This window comes from Akebia trifoliata, chromosome 14, assembly GCF_017979445.1.
Source record: "Akebia trifoliata isolate Shusen 1 chromosome 14, ASM1797944v1, whole genome shotgun sequence".
Classification (NCBI taxonomy): Eukaryota; Viridiplantae; Streptophyta; class Magnoliopsida; order Ranunculales; family Lardizabalaceae; genus Akebia; species Akebia trifoliata.
In genome coordinates this window covers 25,770,645-25,791,504 of record NC_141388.1, presented here as the reverse complement: position 1 = coordinate 25,791,504, position 20,860 = coordinate 25,770,645, and the positions used below count along the sequence as shown (strand labels likewise).

Genomic DNA, 20,860 nt, shown 5'->3' with positions numbered 1-20,860 from the left:
CTTCTTATTTTTTTAACGGCATGTCATTCATGGCCTTTTCACTAGCTTGATGTGAGGAATGCATTTTTAAATGGCGATCTGACAAAGATTATTTATATAAATCCCCCTCTTGGATTTCGTCTTTAGGGGAAGTATTCTAGGAAAGTATGTCGCATTTTCAAATCTCTATATGGTCTAAAGTAGTCTCTATGAGCTTAGTTCTAGAATTTTCCGGAGGTCATTCTATTTATAGAGTTTTCTAGATGCTACTCTAGCCATACTTGTTTTATTCGATAATAAGTGGATGGCCGTAACACCATTATCTTGGTTTATGTGGATGATATTATAGTAACTAAAGATGATGCATAGTGAATTGACAGGGTTAAAAAACAATTGAATAGTACTTTTTGAGGTTAAGTACGTATGTACTCTTAAATACTTTTTCGGGATAGAGGTAGTCCACTCAAGTCATGATATTTCGCTATCTCAATGCAAATACACATTAGATCTTCTTAAGGATACAAGTATACTTAGTCTGTTATCTATTTGATGTACAAGCTTAAAGACATAGATCAAAGATTCTTGACTTTTACATTTTTACTTAAGGTTTCACCAATTAAGAAAAGTTATACACTACTAGTAATCAAGAGTAAGAGGGCCCGAGTTCCAATATTCAACAGTCACAAATCTGTTAGTGTGCACCCGAAAATAATAGATCTTCAACAAACTCGATCAAATCGATGGGTGTATGAGAAACAATAATGATTGATAACGAAAAAGAGGAAAAGAAATAGGAACATTGTTTTTGTTTTACAGGTTATTTCTTTTTGTATATCCCACACTAGGTCGCAATACATTAACTCTTAACGGTTTAAGAAGTTAATAGATCATCGCGTGAGATTACAATAAAATTAATGGGTCTTTGAGTAAAAAAAAACCACAGTAAGACCCAGCCCAGCCTAGTTTACTATGTGTGTGTGTGTGTGCTATTACTTGCGCGATGTGCACACATGCGCGCATTAAGATTTTAGATCAGTTTGGACTCGGAATCCGATCTATTCTAACTCGATAATTTCAGGTCTAGATCAATGTGTTGGATTCTGAAAATGGTCTGATAAGGTTTTGATTCGATATGTTATTGGATCAAATCTGATGGATCAACCATGTCTTGATCTGATAGCATGTTAGAAAGTATATAAATTATGTTACATATTTATTAAAAGTCGTGAAGTTTATTTAGATTTTGTATATAAAATTAAGCTTGACCCAATTCAATATTTATCAAATTAGCTACCAATTTGATCTAGACTCGATCTATTAATAATCTATTTAAACCCACATGTGAACGTGAAGCATACTTCACATTCAAACAAATGAAAGAGTGAAAATTTTATTACTTGGAACACAAGTCCCCATCTACCCATACAAGATAAAACCCAATAAATAAATCAGAAATCGTACAACAACATAATAATTGGTTGAGCGAGCGAATTGAATCCGTACAATATCTCCGTCTTTCCTCCGTTTCCAAACCTTGCCTACTTCTCTATGTAATGATAGATAATAGCAGAGGAAAAACCATTCGTTCCCGCCAAAATACACTAAATCTCCGAATCCTCTCCAGGAAACCGGATTTTCTGTTATAAAAAAAGTAAAAAAAAAAAGAAAAAACCAGCTTCTGCAAATGAGTTTAGGGTTTGATCATCAGTTAGTGTGCTTTGTACCCCGAATTTCCCGCTCTAAGTTGGAATTCTCGAGATACGATTCATTCCTATTCCCGAGATTTCCCGAAAATTCCGTTTTCAAATATGCGAATAAACAGAAGGAATTCCGCCTGGAAGCTGCTTCAGTTAGCGGCTCTGGCGCCGAGTATTCGGGTGAGCTGCTTCGGTCTGTTTGCATTTTTATGTTATTTAATATATTTGGTTAATTTTTTTATAAAATCAGATTATTCAGATTATGTTTATCATCCGGGTGAATAAACAAAATAAATATAAGCAACAGCAGACTGATATAATTGGATTTTTTTTTTTTTGATAAATAAAAAGATTTCATTAATAGTAAGAAGGGGAAGCAAGACCACCGAGGCAAGTGAAAAGCAGTACACACAAAGTCACTCTCGTATACTACAAACCCAATCCCATCTTCCTACAAAATCTGCAATACCCACCATTACAAGTTCATCAAAAGCTTTAGGCCACAAGAAAGTAAAACCCAAAATAGCGAGAATAAGATTTGGTGTGCCCAAGGACTTCACTTCAAAGATCCTTCTATTACGTTCCTTTCACAAACCCCAACAAATGGCAAAGTCTGTAATACTCCATAGTGCCCTTTTCATCCCAGAGAAAGAGCTCCCAACTTGTAGCCATAACTCAAAGAGGACTCTTATCGACGCCGGTGAGCAAACCGAAACCCGAATAAACCCAAAAAATGGGACCTAACCGCTTGGGCCACCCAACAATGTATTGACACATTGTCTGCCGATTCCGTATCCCTTAAGCACATCATGCAACAATTGGCTGCACAAAAACCCCTCCTTCATCAAGAAATCCATTGTTTGAATCCTTCCCAAAATTGCAGTCCAAGTAAAAAAACCTACCTTAGAAGGTACTTTAGGTCCCCACACCGCACCTCTAGGAATGAGGGAGAATCATCACTAGCCAAATACTGGTAAAAAGAACCAATCGAAAATAAGCCACCCTTACTCTCCCTCCAAACTTTTATGTCCTCCCTCTCTAAGTCATAATGACGTAAAATAGTGCAATTTACCAATCTCCCAACCTCCTCTACTTCCCAATCGTTAAAAGCATTTCGAAACCCAAAATCCCCGACCACAACCCATTTAGGCATCGCCTAAAGCTAGTAATCGGTAGTCCTTTTTTTTGTAGAGATAGAATACAAAGACGAAAACTCATCCATAAGTAGCATGTGGCAGCACCAACTGTCCTCCTAGAACCTTACTCTATCCCCTTTCCCTGTTTTGAATCTTGTTCTCAATCTAAACACCGGTAACACCATCGGAATTCCTTTCCAAACTCCACAACCATGAGGTGCCCTCACCACACCACACTCCCACCCAAATTTAGTCTTCCCAAACTTTACTGTAATAACCCTCCTCCATAGACTATGCACCTCCACCCCGAATTTCCAAATCCATTTCCCCAACAAAGTCATGTTAGCCTCCCCGAGATTTTTTATCCCAAGACCTCCCTTATTCTTGCCTTAGTCACGACCCTCCAACTCACCAAATGATGCTTTCGGTTTCCTACTTTATTATGCCAAAGGAAATCCCGAATCATCTTATCTAGTTTTAACTCGACCTTCCTAGGCATCTGGAACAACGGAAGAAAGTACATAGGGATGCGAGAGAGAATGCTCTTAATTAAAGTCACCTTGCCCCCCTTCGAAAGGTAGTTAGGCTACCACACCACAAGTTTCTTGTTCACCCTTTCTAACACATGGTCCCATGTTTTGGAACATCTGTAAGGAGCACCCAATGGGAGACTAAGTATAAAGTGGGGAAACTATCAACCTTCCAATCCGAAGAAGTCACCAAAAGAGCTACATTTGGAATCCTTCCAACTGTAAAATATTACTCTTCTTTACATTTATTGGAATGCTTGAGACTGCTTCAAAGCAACAAATCAAACCTCCAAGCCTCCCAGCTTGTTCCAACGACACATCTAAGAAGGCAAGAGTATCATCTATGAATTGGAGATGTGACACTACCGTCCCATTGTTGCCAATTGAGAAACCACTGATGTCCCCAACCGGCATCCCCCTTTCCAATATCCTCCCAAGCGTCTCCGTCACAATAATGAAAAGGAACGGGGAAAGAGGATCCCTTTGTCTCAGACCTCTAGAACTCGTGAAGAAACCTTCAGGAGACCCGTTCACAAGGATCAAGAAAGAAACTAACAAGATGCACCTTTTAATCTTACGAATCCATTTCCCACCAAATCTCATCATTTCTAGAACGAATATCAAGAAGTCCCAATTAACAGGATCGTATGCCTTTTCTTAGTAAACTTTTGCACATCACACTTGCCTTCCTAGATTTCAATCCAGAGTCGAAGCACTCGTTCGCCACAAGAACCCCATCAAGAATCTGTCGCCCTTTAACGAAAACTCCTTTATTGAAATTGATCAAGGTAGTGATTATGCACTTCAACTTATTGGCCAACAAACTAGAAATAATCTTGTCAGTTGTATTAATGAAATTGATAGGTCTCAACTCTTTGATATCTTCAGTAGCAATAAATCTTGGTATCAACGTTATGAATGAACAATTAGACCCGACATCCAAAAATGCCTTCCTATAGAAGTCCACCACCAACATGAAATCCTCCCTAATAATTTCCCAACAAAACTTGAAGAACTCAATAGGAAACCTGCCTGGCCCTGGAGCTTTATCGTTAGTCACACCTACCACGGTAGAACTCACTTCTTCCTCCTCGAACTGTCTCTCCAACCAAAAATTTTTGAGTTTTAGAAATTCTATCAAAAGGAAGCCGAGTGGTTCTTGTCCTGGGGATGGGTAACTTTGAGTACAAAATAGAGTAGAAATCCACGATCCCCTTTGCTACAACCTCTTTGCCTACCAATCACTCATTGTTGCTCTTTAACCTGGATAAGTGGTTGGTTCTACAATGAGCATTTGCCATACGATGGAAGTATTGCGTTTTCCCGTCCCCTTCCTTCAACAACCTTACCCTTGACTTTTGCTTCCAACTAATCTTTTCTAATTTTGCCAAATTCTGGAATTTTGCCTTCATATTAAGTTTCAACTCACTTTCCTCCCTCACTAACAGATTGATTTTTACCTTTTTATCTTAAATCTTCAATGGTCTTTAAGGCCTCTTTCAGTTGAAAATCTACTTTCCCAAAGGTCTCCTTATTGGAAGCACAAGAACCCCCTCTAAGGCTTTTAGTTTTTTTTTCTGAACATGCAGCCATCTACCCACAAAAGAAGACTCCCTCCATCCAATCTGGACCATCTTCTTGAAGTTCGGGTGTTTTAGACACATCTGTTCAAATCTAAATGGAATGGGGGCCTTTCTAGAATTTCCAGTCACATTGTAGAAATTTTTTGCATCTCTTGAATCTCCTTTGTGAGTCGGATTTTCAGGTTTTTCACCTTAACTACAACACTCTTTTCCTTGGTTGGAGAAATATACCCCTGAAGATCTATTATTGGAGGTACTTTTGCAACTACAACCTTTTCCACTTCTCCTCTGTGCATGTTTGTTCCTCTCCAATTGGGTCTCATCGTCGATAACTTTGTTCAAACAATTTGCAATCCCTTCTTGTTTTTTCAAAGCCACCTCAAGTAGAAAGCCAGCTTCACCCCGTTCCCTTCTAAATCTAAGCTAGCAGTGATGCCCATTTCAAGGATATGATCAATGATCTAATCAGCGTGGACCTCCACATCTTAATTGGACTTAGTTTTTGGTTTAAGGAATCTTAAGGATTGGATTGTCAAGATTGATAACTAAAGATTGTGTTCCCATTCTTTGGGGATTAAATATCATGCCATTAGGCACCAATCAACGTAAATCTCGATGTTAGGGTGGAATTAGTCTCTTGATGAGCACATTGACCTGTATCTTGAGATTGTACCAAATTCATCTGTGATAATAGATGGCATGATATTTGTGATGGGGTTTATACATTCCTCCTCCCCTAGGCCTTGAATGAACGAGATCTCTTATTTATCTAATTTAGCTGAGTAGCAATTTAGTAATAAAAGATTTGCGTACCTTTGCCCTCTTTGGAGGTCATATTTATAGACCTTAGCCCCTCAATCCCTAAAAATCCAAAACCCCTACTAATTAGGAAGGTATTAGTCAAAGATTCCCTTTCCTTTTGGAGCAAGTTTTCTCCTTATCTTGCCACATGTTTCTTCGTTGGCTAATCAGCCTTTCCTATTTGGAATGTTGATCTTACCTTAAACTCGGTTGCTTGAATATTTGGTATAAAACATTGCTAGGAGTTTGACTTTGTCTCGATAATAGTCACGTGAGTTAGTCTACTCATAGCGTTCTGGACGGGGAATTTATTTCATGCCCTTACAATCTTATTTGGATATACCTAAATATGGGAGTTGCAATTGTAGATGGATAGGTATTAATTTCTTTCCAATTTAGGGGATCAAGATTACTTTTAGGCTTAGGTTTTTATCTATTTAAGGGAATGCATTATGTATTGTAAAAGGGGAGAAATATGGTCAACAGTTTAACTAAAATGGTTCTCATGGAGCCCGGGGACGTAGTTGCTCGATTTGATGAACCTAGTAAAATATTGAATATTTTCCACCATTTTTATTTTTATTAAATATATGAAGCAACTCTGGAGGCTTGGACGATTTTGGGGTGATCAACCAGAGTTTGAACCTAATCAAATTGAGAAAATTATCTGAATTGATTGCAAGGAATGGCGGAACTTTGGGGATGAATGGTGAGCAACTTTAAAAAAAAAAAATACTCCTTCACAAAATTTTAGCAAATAAGGGAGGGATTGGACTTTCACATGTGGATGTTGGAATGCCAATAAGGGGTTTTTTAGCATGTTCTACTTTACTTTCTCAAATTAGTCAGCCATGATCTTCTTCTGGTTGATGGAATAACTAGAGGTGGTTGGATTTATCATTCGGGTGTTTAAATGGACACCTTTCTTTAGGCCTTTAGATAAAAACCCTTTGGTAGTATAGCCTCAATCATGGGAGAGGTACTAGTTATTTATCAAGCTACTAGAAAGTGAATCAGGTTGAATGATGTTAAGGTGTGTGTGCTAATGAACTTGTTAACAGATAACACGTTCAGGTTGAACGATGTTAAGGCGTGTGTGCTAATGGACTTGTTAATAGATTACCCAAAACGTGTATGGATTGGATGTGTTCCGAATGTGTTTTGGTAAACAATAGAAATATGGAATATGTATCTCTTCTAGATTACTTCAATTTTTTTCGAAGCTAGGACATAAAGGAGCCAATTGTCATTAAAAGGGAAAGAATAAGTAATTGCTCCAAAATTTTAAGAATCTCCATTGAGGCAAAAAAAGGTGGAAATCTAAAGTAAAAAACTCTTTCTATTAATGGAAATATTGAAGATATGCTAAATGTTTTGTAAAGTCTTGACTCGGGTATATTGAAGGGAGTACTGGAAATTCTGCAAGAGGTTGACGAGGAGAAAGGCGAAATTGACTTGGGGCAGACCTCGATTGACCTACGAGCCCAAGCTAATGTGGAAGTTCCTGTTGACGTGGTCCCATATGGTTCGAACATGGTGGAAGATTGAATGCTCCAAAAAATATCAAAATTAAAATTCAAAGAAGATATGTTAGGAAAGAGCTAGAATGTGACACCAGTGTGAAGGAAAATTCTCCAAAAAAAATTCATAAACTAAAAATTATTGTAGAAGCATGTGTGGTGGACGAGAAAGAGGGTGATGATGTGTCAATATCTGAAGGAATTCAAATTGTGAATGAAAACATGGTGGATGGGAAGGTGGTTGTTGATGTTTCAAGAATGGAAGTCTTTCAAATTGAAAAGGAAACTCTCAACCCCCCCACTCGGGGTGTCTATATATTGGGGTGCATAACCAAAAGTTTTTGCCCCATTGTATAATATCGGTGACAGAATGGGAAGTTTTAGTAATGATATGGAGGAAGAACAACAAAAAGAGATCATTGTAGGCCCCAATTTACCCTCTATTCAAGACCAAGAAGCAAAGAGGAAGAAGTCTTGATTCCATTTGCAATCATGGACTCAAACCATGACTAGAAGCATATCAATTCTGAGGGTAAGTTCTTTGTCATGAATTCAACACTTGTAGAAAACATTAGTGTTGTTCTTAATGTCCCATCCAAAGGGATATTGTAAAAATTGAAAAATGAGTTTAGTATGATTCTTATTTCAATTCTTGAAACGATGTCAAGAATGAAAAAGGATTTTGGGAAAATTAGGCGATCTTTGGGTAGTACCTTTGCTTTTTAATTGTGCCTCATGTGAAGATTGGGGATGGATTTAGGTTTTTCTGTTTTGCAATCCATTTCAAATTACTTTGATTAGAAGTGGTTAATGGTTCCTTCTTTTTGAAGCTAAGTTTAGTTCCAGATCTGTAATGATTTGTGTAGTCAAACGAGCTTGTATATTACAAAAAGAAGGGAGCTATGAAAGGACCTACATGGTATCTTGGTGTCTCGGATAAATTTGTTGCGGTAGAAGATTTCAATGCACTTATTGAAGCTGCTAAGAAAAGGGGGGAGGGGGATGGCACTACAGTTTGAAGAATTTATGAATGGATGGCACTACAGTTTCAAAAATTTACTTGGAGTAACAATCGGCATGGTGAGGCAATGATTTGTGCCAGATTAGATAGAGCTCTCTTTTCTGCAGAATAAATAGATGCATTGGCACTCCCAGGTGAAGCATTTAGTCAGATTTCTTCAAATCATTGCCTATTACTTCTATCTGTTGAGAAGCATCACCCAAATGCAAGACTGTTCTTGTTTGCTAACTTTTGGGGAAAATGGAACGAATTTTCTTGATGTTTTCATGAAAGCTTGATTGGAAAGGATGGAGTGTTTGTCGACCTATTGGGTGTTTGTTAAATTGAAAATAGTGATGAATGCTCTAAAAGGATTGGAACCAAAATGCTGTTGGGATTTGTCCAAAAAAAAAAATTAATCAAAGAAATGGAATTAAAGTACATGATTTGAGTCTAGATTATTAGAAGAGGTTGGAACCAACCACTATATGAAGAAATATAGAAATCGGAGCTTGTGTCCTTTAGCTTGATTAAGGAGAGGACTCCTTGTGGAATCAGAAATTCAAGGCTCAGGGTGGAAGATCATAAAACGAAGTCTTTAACATGTCTGCTAGAACGAGAAATGCTAAACATATATCTGAAAAATTCAAGCAATTGATGGCTCCTGACTGGAGGACAATGATTTGATGGGATCATGCGTTCAGGAATTTGAAGACCTTTTTTGCATCGCAAAGTCTAGAGCTAAAGGAAGGCATTTTTTAATGCATTATGTATTTGTTTTTGTCATAATAGAATGGAGATTGATCCAACCCAAATTCACCTTGTTAATCACTAATCATTTACCTATCAATATACATGTACAAAAGAAAACAAAACTCCAGATGTGACTCTAGGTTCGGATGGATTCATAGCTTTTTTGTCCAAAAAACTTGGAAAAATAATAAATCTGGACCATTATGGTGTCAATAAGGATTTTCTTTAGTGAGGGCATCATTTTGAAGGTGGTAAATTTAATATGTATAGTTGTCATTCCTTAGGTTCAGGTACCGTCTTCCTTTCCTAATTTCCGTTTGTAGAAAACTGAATTTATTGAGAATTTTTGGATACCCATTACAAATGCCCTAATAGGGTATTTATAGACCAACTATCCTATTACAAGAATATTTTAGAAAACTATCCTATTGTAGAGGATTACAAGAATTTTCTAGAAAGTTAAAAGTGATCAAGAATAATCAAGAAGAATATCCTATTTTCCTAAAATAAGCCTTGGAGATTTTTCAGCAGTCCCCCTCAAGCTGGTAAATATATGCTTTCCATTCCCAGCTTGCCAATGACCTTTTGAAATGTGGTTCCAGGTAATCCTTTCATCAGAACATCTGCAAGTTGCCCTTCTGTTGAAACGTATGGGGTGCAAATTAAACCATTGTTTAGTTTTTCCTTTATGAATTGTCGATCCACTTCCACATGTTTTGTACGATCATGTTGCACTGGATTATGAGCAATATTGATGGCTGACTTGTTATCACAATACAATCTCATTGGACTGTCCCAGGTGATTCTAAGATCTTCCAGAATTATTTTGATCCACAGAAGTTCACAAATTCCTTGTGCCATTGCCCGAAACTCTGCCTCTGCACTTGATCTTGCTATTACCGGTTGCTTTTTACTTCTACATGTAACTAGATTTCCTCCTAGAAATGTACAATAACGGGATGTCGATCTTCTATCCACCACGGACCCTGCATAATCTGAGTCTGTGTATGCTTCCAAACGCAAGTTTGCTCCCTTTTTAAATAAAATTCCCTTCCTTGGACTACCTTTTAAGTATTGGAGGATGTGTTATATGGCTTGCAGGTGTATACTCTTAGGATTGTGCATGAATTAGCTAACCATACTAACAGAATATGCTATGTCAAGCCTAGTATGAGAGAGATAAATCAGTCTTCTAACCAAACGTTAATACATCCCTTTGTCTACAATCTCATCTTTTGGAGCTTTACTTAGCCTATGATTTGCTTCTATTGGTGTCTCCATGGGCCTGCAACCTATTTTTTCAGTTTTCTTGAGAAGATCTAGCACATACTTCTGTTGTGAGACAAATATTCTTTCCTTTGAACGAGTAACCTCTATACCTAGGTCCTTTATTTCAAACTCTTCTGCAAGACATTTCTTGAGTGCTTCTTCTTCCTTCGCATCATTACCAGCGACAATAATATCGTCCACATATACCAGTAGTGCAGTTACTCCCCCAAAGGCCGAGTGTTTTACGAATAGAGTGTGATCACCTTGACTTTGTTTGTAGCCCATTCCTAACATTGTCTTTGTAAACCTTCCAAACCATGCTCGTGGAAATTGTTTTAACCCATACAATGCTTTTTTTCAACCTGCATATCTTCTTATCTCTTGAATTGTCATCAAATCCTGGAGGCCTCACCATATAAATCTCTTCCTCTAGGTTTTCGTGAAGAAAGGCGTTTTTCACGTCGAATTGGTGTAAACTCCAATCTAAGTTGGCTGCCAATGACAACAAAATCCTTACTGTGTTCATCTTAGCTACCGGTACAAATGTTTCTTCATAGTCCACTCCATAGGTCTGTGTATAACCCTTTGCAACTAATCTAGCCTTGTATCGTTCAAGTGATCCATCGGCTTTATACTTCAAAAAAAACATCCATTTGCATCCAACAGGTTTCTTTCCTTTGGGCAGCTCCACCAACTCCTAGGTTTTGTTCTTCGCAAGTGCATCCATTTCCACTTTCATAGCATGTCTCCATTCTTCTTTGCTTAAGGCCTCGGATAGTATTTGTTGTATGGTTGTGGAGTTTAGATAGGTGAGAAAGCTTTTGTGTGATGGTGACACTTTTCCAAATGACACAAAATGAGACAATGGATATTTCGGGTACCTTTTTCTAACTGTAATGGGTAAGTCAAGATCATTTTTTTCAAAAACTTCATAAGACAAGTTGATGACAAGGATATCAGTATTTACCTCATTTCCGAGAGTTGGTTCGGACGATTGAGTTAGCTTCGGCTTAGCAGTGGAACTCTCTTCCTTGAGTAAACTTGCAATGGTTTCGTGACAACTGATTCAATACGAGTATGTCCTGGGGTTATAGGTTCAAGCTGTCCAGCTTTGGGTTGTTTTGATGGCTCAACTTCTTGTTCAAGTTGTTTTGGTGGTTCAGTTTTAGGCAAGGGAAATGGTGGAGTGTTTTGGGTTGGTGGTTGGCTAGCTTGAGCAGGAAAGTCCATTAGAAAGCCATGATCCCCTTGGTCCTTATCTTCACTAGTAAGTGTCTCCCCTTAAAGAGAAGGTTGGAAAAAACTTACTTTCAACAAAAGTTACATTGGCGAACACAGATTTTGCAAGATGGTGGATGATAACATTTATAAACCTTTTGAGTTAAGGAATACCCCATGAAGGCACACCTAAGAGCTCGAGGATCAAGTTTACTACGACCATGAGAATGAATCTGAACAAACGAGACACATCTAAAAACTCAAGATGAATATTTATTGTGAGATGCAAAATGAGGAAAAAATTTGGAAAAAACCTCCTAGGGACTTTTAAAATCAAGAACTCGAGATAGAGTACGGTTTATTAAGTGGGCTGATGTGAGAATTGCTTCACCCCATAAGTATTTGGGGACATTCCATTGGAATAACACTGCAAGAGTTGTTGACAAGAGATGGCCATTCTTCTTTTTTGCCACTCCATTCTACGGGGGTGTATCTATGCAAGAGGATTCATGTATTATTCCCTCTTTTTGAAAATATAGAGATAATACTTGATTAAAATATTCTCTTGCATTATCAGATCTTATTTTTTTTATTTTAACCCCAAACTGATTTTTGACCATGTCATGAAAAATAGGGAAAACCGTGCAAACATCAGATTTTTGTTTTAGCAAAAAAATCCATGTGACATAAGTACAATCGTCAATAAACGTGACAAACTATTTAGCCCTTGAAATATTTGAAATTCTTGACGGTCCCCAAATGTCACTATGGATTAATTGAAAAGGAAATAATGATTTTTTATTACTCAAAGGAAAAGAAACTCGTTTGTGTTTAGCAAATTCACAAATGTCACAATGAAATTCACGAATATCAACATTCTTAAATAAGGAAGGAAACATGACATTCAAAGTCCTAAAGAAAAGATGTCCAAACTGAAGGTGATAAAGCCAAATCTGGTATTTTATTGGAGATCTTGTATCTAACAACATGGAATATGGATAATCAATCCTACAACTCTTATTTTTATTCTGCACATCAAGGTAATAGAGGCCACTGCTTTCCTTAGCATGCCCAATCGTCCTCCCCGTAGCTCGGTCCTGAAAAATACAAGAGGTGGATGAAAAGGTCAAGCTACAATTCAAATCCTTTGTGAGATTTTGGATAGAGACTAGATTTATTGTAAGTTTTAGAACATGCAAAACATTTTTCAGAATTAATGAAGGACTTATGTGAATATTTCCTTGACCTGCTACAATAGCAAATGACCCATCGGCCAATGTAATTTTTCTATTACTAGAACATGGACTATATGTGGAGAATATAAAAGAGCAATGAGTCATGTCGTCAGTTGCTCCTGAATCAATGATCCAAGAGTCGAAATGGTTACTATCCGAGACACTAAAGGCATGAGAAGAAGAAATCATACCTAAATGTGCAAATGAACACATACCCGATGGCTTCTCCAAGGAGTTGATAAGTGATCTTAGCCATTCAATGTATTCTTTGTTGATCTCCTTGCTATTAAAATTCTCTTGAGCACCTGAGCCATCACTGTTGGTTTGTGTCAGATTAGCATGTCCCTTTTGTTGCCAATTCTGCTACCAGTAGAAAAGTTTTGTGGTCTCCCAAGAAGTTTTCAACACTGCTCCTTCAAGTGTCCTGTTTTCTTGCAATAGTTGCAGATGAGATTGGACTTGTTACCATTTCTTTGATCTTACCGTTTACCTTCTGAGTTTACAATAAGAGCCTTCTCTGAGGAAGTTAGCTCTCTAGGATTTGTTGTAGGTAATGCTGAGGCTTCTAGTGATGCGTGTGGAACAAGCATCACTCCCCTTTGGCTTTCCTCGGCATGAACAATCGCAATTGTCTCATTTAGAGATGGTAATTCTTACTTTCCAAAGATCTACACTCTCACTTGATCAAACTCGGGATTGAGACCCGCCAAGAAGTCATATGTTCGATTATTCTCAATAAATTTTTTGAGAATGGCAGCATCTTCACTATCTTTTATCACAATACACCTATAATGATCCATCTCTTGCTGCATGCTTTTCAACAGATTATAATACTCTGTAATTGAACGATTACTTTGTTTTGTAGTAATAAGTTTGGTCTTAATATCATAAATCTGGGTTGAATCGTTTACTTTTGAGTATGTCTGTCAAACTGTCTCCCATATGTCCTTAGCTGTGGTGAGGAACATACAACTGTCTTTGATTTCCGGCACCATTGCATTCCAAAGCCACGCCATGACTATGGAGTCCGCTTCATCCCAAGCAGCGAATACACGATCCTTTTTATCGGGTCCGGTACCAAGGAGATGACTGAGTTTTCCCTTGCCTTTGAGAAAAGTTCGAACTAGCTGTGACTATTTTAGGTAATTTTTACCATTAAGTCTGTAAGCAGCCTGAATATTCTGCCACTCCCCTATAGCCTGATTGATCGTCACCATCTTAGACTGACTGGTGGCTCCTGACTCTTCTGACATCGTGATTTCAGCAAAGATCACAAGGAAAAAATGAAGGAAGGGTAAAAAAAATGAACAACGAACAAGACAGCAAAAAAAAAGAAAAAAAAATCGATTCCCAGGATATGAGCCTAAGGCTCTGATATCATGTAGAAAACTGAATTTATTGAGAATTCTTGGATACCCATTACAAATACCCTAATAGGGTATTTATAGACCAACTATCCTATTACAAGAATATTTTAGAAAACTATCCTATTGTAGAGGATTATAAGAATATTCTAGAAAACTATCCTATTGTAAAAGATTACAAGAATGTTCTAAAAAGTCAAGAGTGATCAAGAATAATCAAGAATAATATCCTATTTTCCTAAAATAAGCCTTGGAGATTTTTCAGTACCGTTCAACTTCCATTCTATAAATTCAAGTAATGTCTTTTATAAAATTTTCTAAAAACAAATATGGTAAATCAGTTGTGTTCTCCTTTTCTCCTTGATCTCAAGATAATAAGGTACTTTTATCAATGGAAGGAACATACATGATAATGTGATCCCAGCCCATGACGTGAAAGGAGATTTGACTAAGAAGATCAAAGGAAATAATATAGTATTGATGATAGAACAAGGCATATTATCATATGGAATGGATTTTTTTTTTTCTTCAAAGCTCTTGAATGTTTGGATTATTTGGTGAATGGATCCAGCTGGTTAGGGGCTGTATTTCAAACGCCTGGTTCTCAGTGATCTTTAATGGATAAAATTTTGGTTATTTTAGAAGAACCCAATTTCTCAGGTTGGGTGATCCCCTCTCCCTCGGACTATTCAATTCTTGTTAAAGACGTTTTAAGTTGAAGCCTGAGCTGATTGGTTGATCAGTCTAGAGTTGAAAGGTTTGTAGGTCAGTCTAGAGTTGAAAGGTTTGTAGGTCCAAGATGTTACTCGGTCCAAAGTCATCTTCTATTTGCAGATGATATATTTGTCTTTGCAAAAGTGATGAAGCTATCTTTGCAAAATCTTCAGCGGGTTTCTGAAAGTATATGAACAAGTGACAGGCCAAGTCATTAACATTGAAAAATTAGATTTTTCATGGAAGAAAAAATTCCAACTGGACATGTGGTGGTTGTCAAAGAGGTTATGGGGTTCGCAGGAGGAAGACTCCCAACGAATTATCTGGGGGTTCCTTTATTCTTAGGTAAAATTTCGAGAGATATTTTAAGCAGTTTTGTGGATAAGATTACTCAGAAGGTTCAATGTTGGGAATCAAAGCTTCTATCTGAAGGTGGCAGGTTAACATTATTGAAGCACATCCTAGCATCAATGCCATTTACTTACTATTAATTCTAACCATTCCAAAATATGTACCTACTGACATAGATAGAAAATTTGCCTCATATGTTTTTGGCACATAGGACTGTTCGAAAACAAGACACTGGGTTGGAAGGCAAAACATTACATACTCTTCATCCAAAGGGAGTTGGGAGTTAAAACTCTATCTGATGTTCATAAGGCATGTTTGATTAAACTTTGCTGGATAATCCAATCAGAGCAAACTAGTGGGTCAAATTCAAAAAACAGAAATATATTGGGAATGGGTATTTGTAGTTTGCTAAAGCCAAACCTAGATTTTCTAAAATGTGTAAGTTCGTGGTTGGTGTCATGCAACATAGCCTGATCTGATCCAAAATGTGATTCGCCCATGGAATAATTACTCTCTTATTGAGGGATATTTGGTCAGGAATTGGTTCTTTTAATGATAAATTTCCAATTATGTTTAGGGACATTTGAGTTTTTATGGGTTAATGAGTTCCCTTCAGCTGCTAGAATAGCTCTAAGTGGTGACTCTTTTTCTTCTAAACATCAGATATAGTCATTTTTAGGTAAAGTTGGGGGGTATGCCCTTGGAACATTTGTAGTTACTTTATTTTGATACCATTGCTTGCTTATCAAAAATAAAAATAAAAAAATGCACTGAGACAACAGATAATAACTTACATCTTGGTTTGTTTCATTTAGTTAATTGTCTTTAAAACTTTTGAGCTTTAAAATTTTTATGGGTTTGGATTTTTCAGAGCAATTGTTGGGGACAAAAACAAGTCAGAAAAAGCAGAGAATAGCTGGTATAGACCAGGATGAATTAGTTGATCCAGTTGTTTTAGCTGATCCTGACAGCTGTTTTTGTGAGTTCAAAGGAGTTCAGATACACCACAAGATATGCCATGCAGAGGAGCAAACAGAACGCTCGTTCCAAAACCAAGCGCCTCAATCTCTCAATCAAACTAAAAAGGTTGGGCTTCCCATGGTTTTACTACATGGTTTTGGAGCCTCGTTGTTCTCGTGGCATCGGGTCATGAAGCCCTTGGCATCGATCATTGGCTCAAAAGTTCTTGCTTTTGACAGACCTGCCTTTGGATTGACCTCAAGGGTGCGTACATTTGAGCATTCGAATGCTAGTGAGGACAAGAAGCCTTTAAATCCATACTCCATGGCATTTTCTGTGCTCGCAACCTTATATTTCCTCGACTTTTTAGCCACAAAGAAGGCAATTTTAGTGGGGTATGTATGTTTTGCTATTACGTTTTTGTTCACAGGTATCATCTCAGAAGAGATCTAGGTATAGCCACTAGAAATGGTCCATTGATATGGCAGGATTAGATAAGAGAGATTCCATTGCCACACCAACTTTTGCTAACGCCATCCCAATTCATATGTATATCACTAAAGAATTAGCACACATCTTGGGGTGGTGCTAGCAAAATTTGGTGGGGAAGTAGAATCTCTCGTAGACAACCCTAACAATCTTCTGTTTACCTTTTTCTAGATCAGTTGCCATATATCGTTTAACTGGGATCACCAAATGGTGAATCACATTTCCGATTTAAAAAATCCTTATAGCCTATCAAATAGGACTATAGGAGCTTGGACTTTGTCATATGACAGATTTTTAAGTCTAATGCCCATTTAAATTGCAATTATTGAACCAGAAATATATCTTAAGAGTTTAATGTTCAGAAAGATATCCTTTTTTAGCAAAAGTAGTGATTCAAACGGCCCACAAGTTTTGAGTATCATATGGGTTTTAGCCATAGTCGCCAAGTTGGGGTTTAGGAATAAGTCTGCAAAAGGAAAATTTGATAAAATGGGAAAAAAATAATAAAATAATTTTTTTTTTTAAAGAACTCGAGCTAGTGTTGATACCTCATGGTGTTCTCATATTATATCATCAAATACCATATTAAGCCACATAATAAATCACCAAATCCCTCATATTGATGTCATCCATGCATCCACAAGAAGTAACCACAAGTTCACAATGCATTCAAGGTTTTTGTATTATTCTAATATAAAAATATTTGATGTCGTCCTCATTATCTGATATTTCATTAATGAAATGATCACATCATCTTCATCAAGGTAATCTTCTGTTACTAGTTCTTCAATGTCATCTTTCGCTTTTTACTTGATTTAATCACAAAGTTTGTGATTTAATTGTGAAATTCGTGATTTAATCACGAAGTCTCATTGGAAAATCACATTTAAATTTGTGAAGGGGAGAATGTGCTAAGTAGCTCAGTTGGTAGTCTTTGGGTGATGATACCATATACTTTGGTTCAATTACCGCCAGCACCGTGTTAAAGCTTAACAATCATTAAAAAAAGTAAAAAGCTTAGTTTCTATTGCCACATAACTTTTGCTAATGCCACCCCAATATGTGTGCTAATTCTTTGGTGATTTACATATGAATTGGGGTGGCATTAGCAAATAGTTGGTGTGGCAATAGAATCTAAAAAAATCAGTGAAGGAAAAGTCAAGATCTAATCATGACTTTTTCAATAAGTCAAAGAATTTGGTGACTATGGTTCTAGCTGTTAGGCCATTATAGAAAATTCCTTTTATCATTTTGACTATTTTTATCAAAATTAAACTGCCATTAGTTACTTCTGACAAATTTTAACCTATTTTAACACAACTCAAGTGTTCTTTCTTGCAAACTGCTCTTTTCTGACACCTGAAATCTGTCCAAATCTGAAAATATGAGATCCCTCAGGCACTCTGCTGGTTCTCTTGTAGCAGTTGATACATACTTTGAGGCTCCTGAACGTGTAGCCGCACTTATTCTCATTGCTCCTGCAATTCTAGCCCCACTTACTTCACCTAAGGTGGTGAAAGGAAATCAAGTTGGAAGAGAAAACAAGATTGAAGATGACAACTCTAATTCAAATGATCGACAGGACCCTTTTTTGAAGATTGGGAATATTTTGTCAAAGATTTCTATGTATATTGCACAATCACTAATGTGGATACTGAAAGGGATGGTGAATATGGTCAACTCTCTGTATAAGAAAGCCTTGACGGCAATTCTGCGTTCAACCTTTGCGGTCATGTTGGTAAGTGGAATGCCCTTCTTGTTATAAGTTTTACCGTTGGAACCATGGTTTGAAATCTCTCTTTGATGTCCCGTATTGTTCATGGACGAGACCAAGTAGTCTCAGACGAGATAAATGATTTAACTCAGTTTATAATTATTTATTTATGTATATTTAAATTTATTTATTTAAAAAAAGGTTGATTAAAAAGATGTTTAATCTTGAAGTCGTATTTTATTTAGATAATATGTATTTTAATTCTAAAACAGTGAATTATTTTAATAGAAATATACAAAATCCTGGTTGACTTAGCTGAGTTTTACTGACTTGGACAAGATTTTCAAAATCTTGGCCAAGTCATCTCGTTTATTTCGCAAGATTCTGTAAGCTTGAGGCACCTTGTCTATCCATCTTGTTGATGGACGATACTGAGAACAAGATTTGAAACCATGGTCAGAACAATTGTCTAATAAACTCTTGATTTGTCAAAGTCAATCATCATCAAGATGAAGTCTTATCCCAAAAATTTGTGGTCAGCAGAACGAAATCTTCTTCATTCAATTATGTCTAAAATCACGTGTAGAAGTTGACACATTCCTAATTTTTTCATCCCAACGTAATTGCATTTTGGCTTTGCAGGTAAGGATGATAATTGATAAATTTGGTACAGCTGCTGTTCGGAATGCATGGTATGATGCAAATCAAGTCACTGATCATGTCCTGGATGGTTATACAAAAGTGAGTTACTTTTATTGAGCTTCTATTGCCACACAAACTTTTGCTAACAGCACCCCAATATGTGAGCTAATCCTTTGGTAAATACATATGAATTGGGGCGGCGTTAGCAAAAGTTGGCATGGCAATAGAATCTCTCTACTTTTTTATGGCTGTCTTTCTCTTAATTATATTGGTATTTCCTACACACAATGGTACTTTTATTCAAACCTGGTTAATTGCTGAGCTTAAAATCAATTTTATCATCAATGCAGCCATTGAGGACCAAGGGTTGGGACAAGGCTCTTGTGGAATACACAATAGCCATGCTTACAGATTCTGCATCTGAATCAAAGCCACCACTAACAAAAAGACTCAATGAAATCTCTTGTCCAGGTAATAATATTTAACTCTTATTTTCTTTGAGTCCTTTGCGCTGATAGTTGGAAAAATTAAATTGAAAGGTCAGAATTGGTCGTGGACAAGTGTGAGTTGTCTGACATTGTGAAAATGGAAAACCTGACTTATTTATCTCTGTGTTGGCATGGTGAACAGTACACAATAAGTTACCAAGCTGTGCAGGAAAATCGGCATTAAAAAAGTTTTTTTTGTCTATTAGATTAAGAGAGTTGCTATTACCGCATAACTTTTACTAATTGCCAGACCAATTCCTATGTAAATCACCAAAGAATTGCACACAGTGTGGCAATGGTAACTCTCTAGATTAATTATTGAGTCGTGCTGCAGTAACATTGAAATGTTGGTTTTCACATTGCTGATGTTGTGGTGCACACATAACCATAGATGCTTTTAACTTGTATCTCGATGAAAAGCATCTATGGTTTTGTACATACATTCACGTCAGTGATGTGAGAATCGATGTACATTTTAATGTTACTTTGGCATTTTCCTTAATTATTATAGAAGAAAAAGAGGTACGATTAGGATGGCGTTGCTTAGTACCATGTACGTCATAAACAATCATTACTCGGGTAGCTATCTGGATTATTCAGTTGGCAGGCCATAATTTGGATTTTGCCCACAACCCAAAATTATTTTGTTTGGGTGGTCATCGTAGTTACCAATCAGCATATAATTTAAAAATGAACTATCTAACCATCCATTTCAAAAAAATTTCTCACAAAAACAAACAAATGTCATTCATCGTCTTTTTTTTTTTTGAACATTATGGTACTAATCATGATGGATGATAGTGATAAGAAATTGATGAATGTAATGACATGAATTGAACAAGTTAAAACTTGGTAGTAACCATTATGAATGTTATTGGTCTCTATCTGATAAATCCTATCTTTCTATATATATACAGTTCTAATCATCACCGGTGATAGTGATCGACTTGTTCCCTCTTGGAATGCTGAGAGACTGTCACGAGCTATACCTGGCTCTTTCCTACATGTAATCAACAACTGTGGCCATTTGCCTCATGAAGAAAAGGTGGAAGAATTCATTTCAGCTGTACACAAGTTCCTGCAAAGAGTATTTGGAGCTACTACAGAGGAGCAGCTTCTGCAAGCCATGGCTTGAGACTCAGTATTATTCTATTATTTGTATAAATTCCTTTTCTTTCTTAATAACGAGAGACAAATTTAACATGGCTTAAGCATAGAAATGTAGAATGATGCAGTATTGCAGTTTAGACCATCAATACAGGAAGAAATTCTGTCTAATAGTCTTTGGAAGCTGGAGTGCTTTTTCTTGAATGCAGACACACATTCGGCAGCTTACACTTAGGGAGCCCATGTTTTGTCCTATATGTGTTAAAAGTTTCGGACTGGGCACATTTTTTGTGAGGATGATCTCTATGAT

General features: G+C 36.9%; 1 protein-coding gene across 1 annotated transcript; it reads left to right on the top strand.

Moving 5' to 3' along the window:
• Positions 1–1,435: 1,435 nt before the first annotated feature.
• LOC147386619 (alpha/beta-Hydrolases superfamily protein) lies at positions 1,436–20,721 on the top strand. Its single transcript, XM_086422319.1, has 6 exons — positions 1,436–1,856; positions 16,022–16,505; positions 17,998–18,337; positions 18,956–19,054; positions 19,306–19,426; positions 20,361–20,721. The coding sequence occupies exons 1-6, from the start codon at positions 1,664–1,666 to the stop codon at positions 20,576–20,578; spliced, it is 1,455 nt and encodes a 484-aa protein (XP_086278445.1). The 5' UTR covers positions 1,436–1,663; the 3' UTR covers positions 20,579–20,721.
• The last annotated feature ends 139 nt before the right edge of the window (positions 20,722–20,860 follow it).

What these genes read in the sequence shown, in the direction of transcription:
- LOC147386619 (XM_086422319.1), top strand. Translation starts at nt 1,664, where the DNA reads ATGAGTTTAGGGTTTGATCATCAGTTAGTGTGCTTTGTACCCCGAATT. An exon ending in AAGAAGGCAATTTTAGTGGG is followed by an intron (nt 16,506 to 17,997) that starts GTATGTATGTTT and finishes GAGATCCCTCAG; the next exon opens with GCACTCTGCTGGTTCTCTTG. An exon ending in CAACCTTTGCGGTCATGTTG is followed by an intron (nt 18,338 to 18,955) that starts GTAAGTGGAATG and finishes TTGGCTTTGCAG; the next exon opens with GTAAGGATGATAATTGATAA.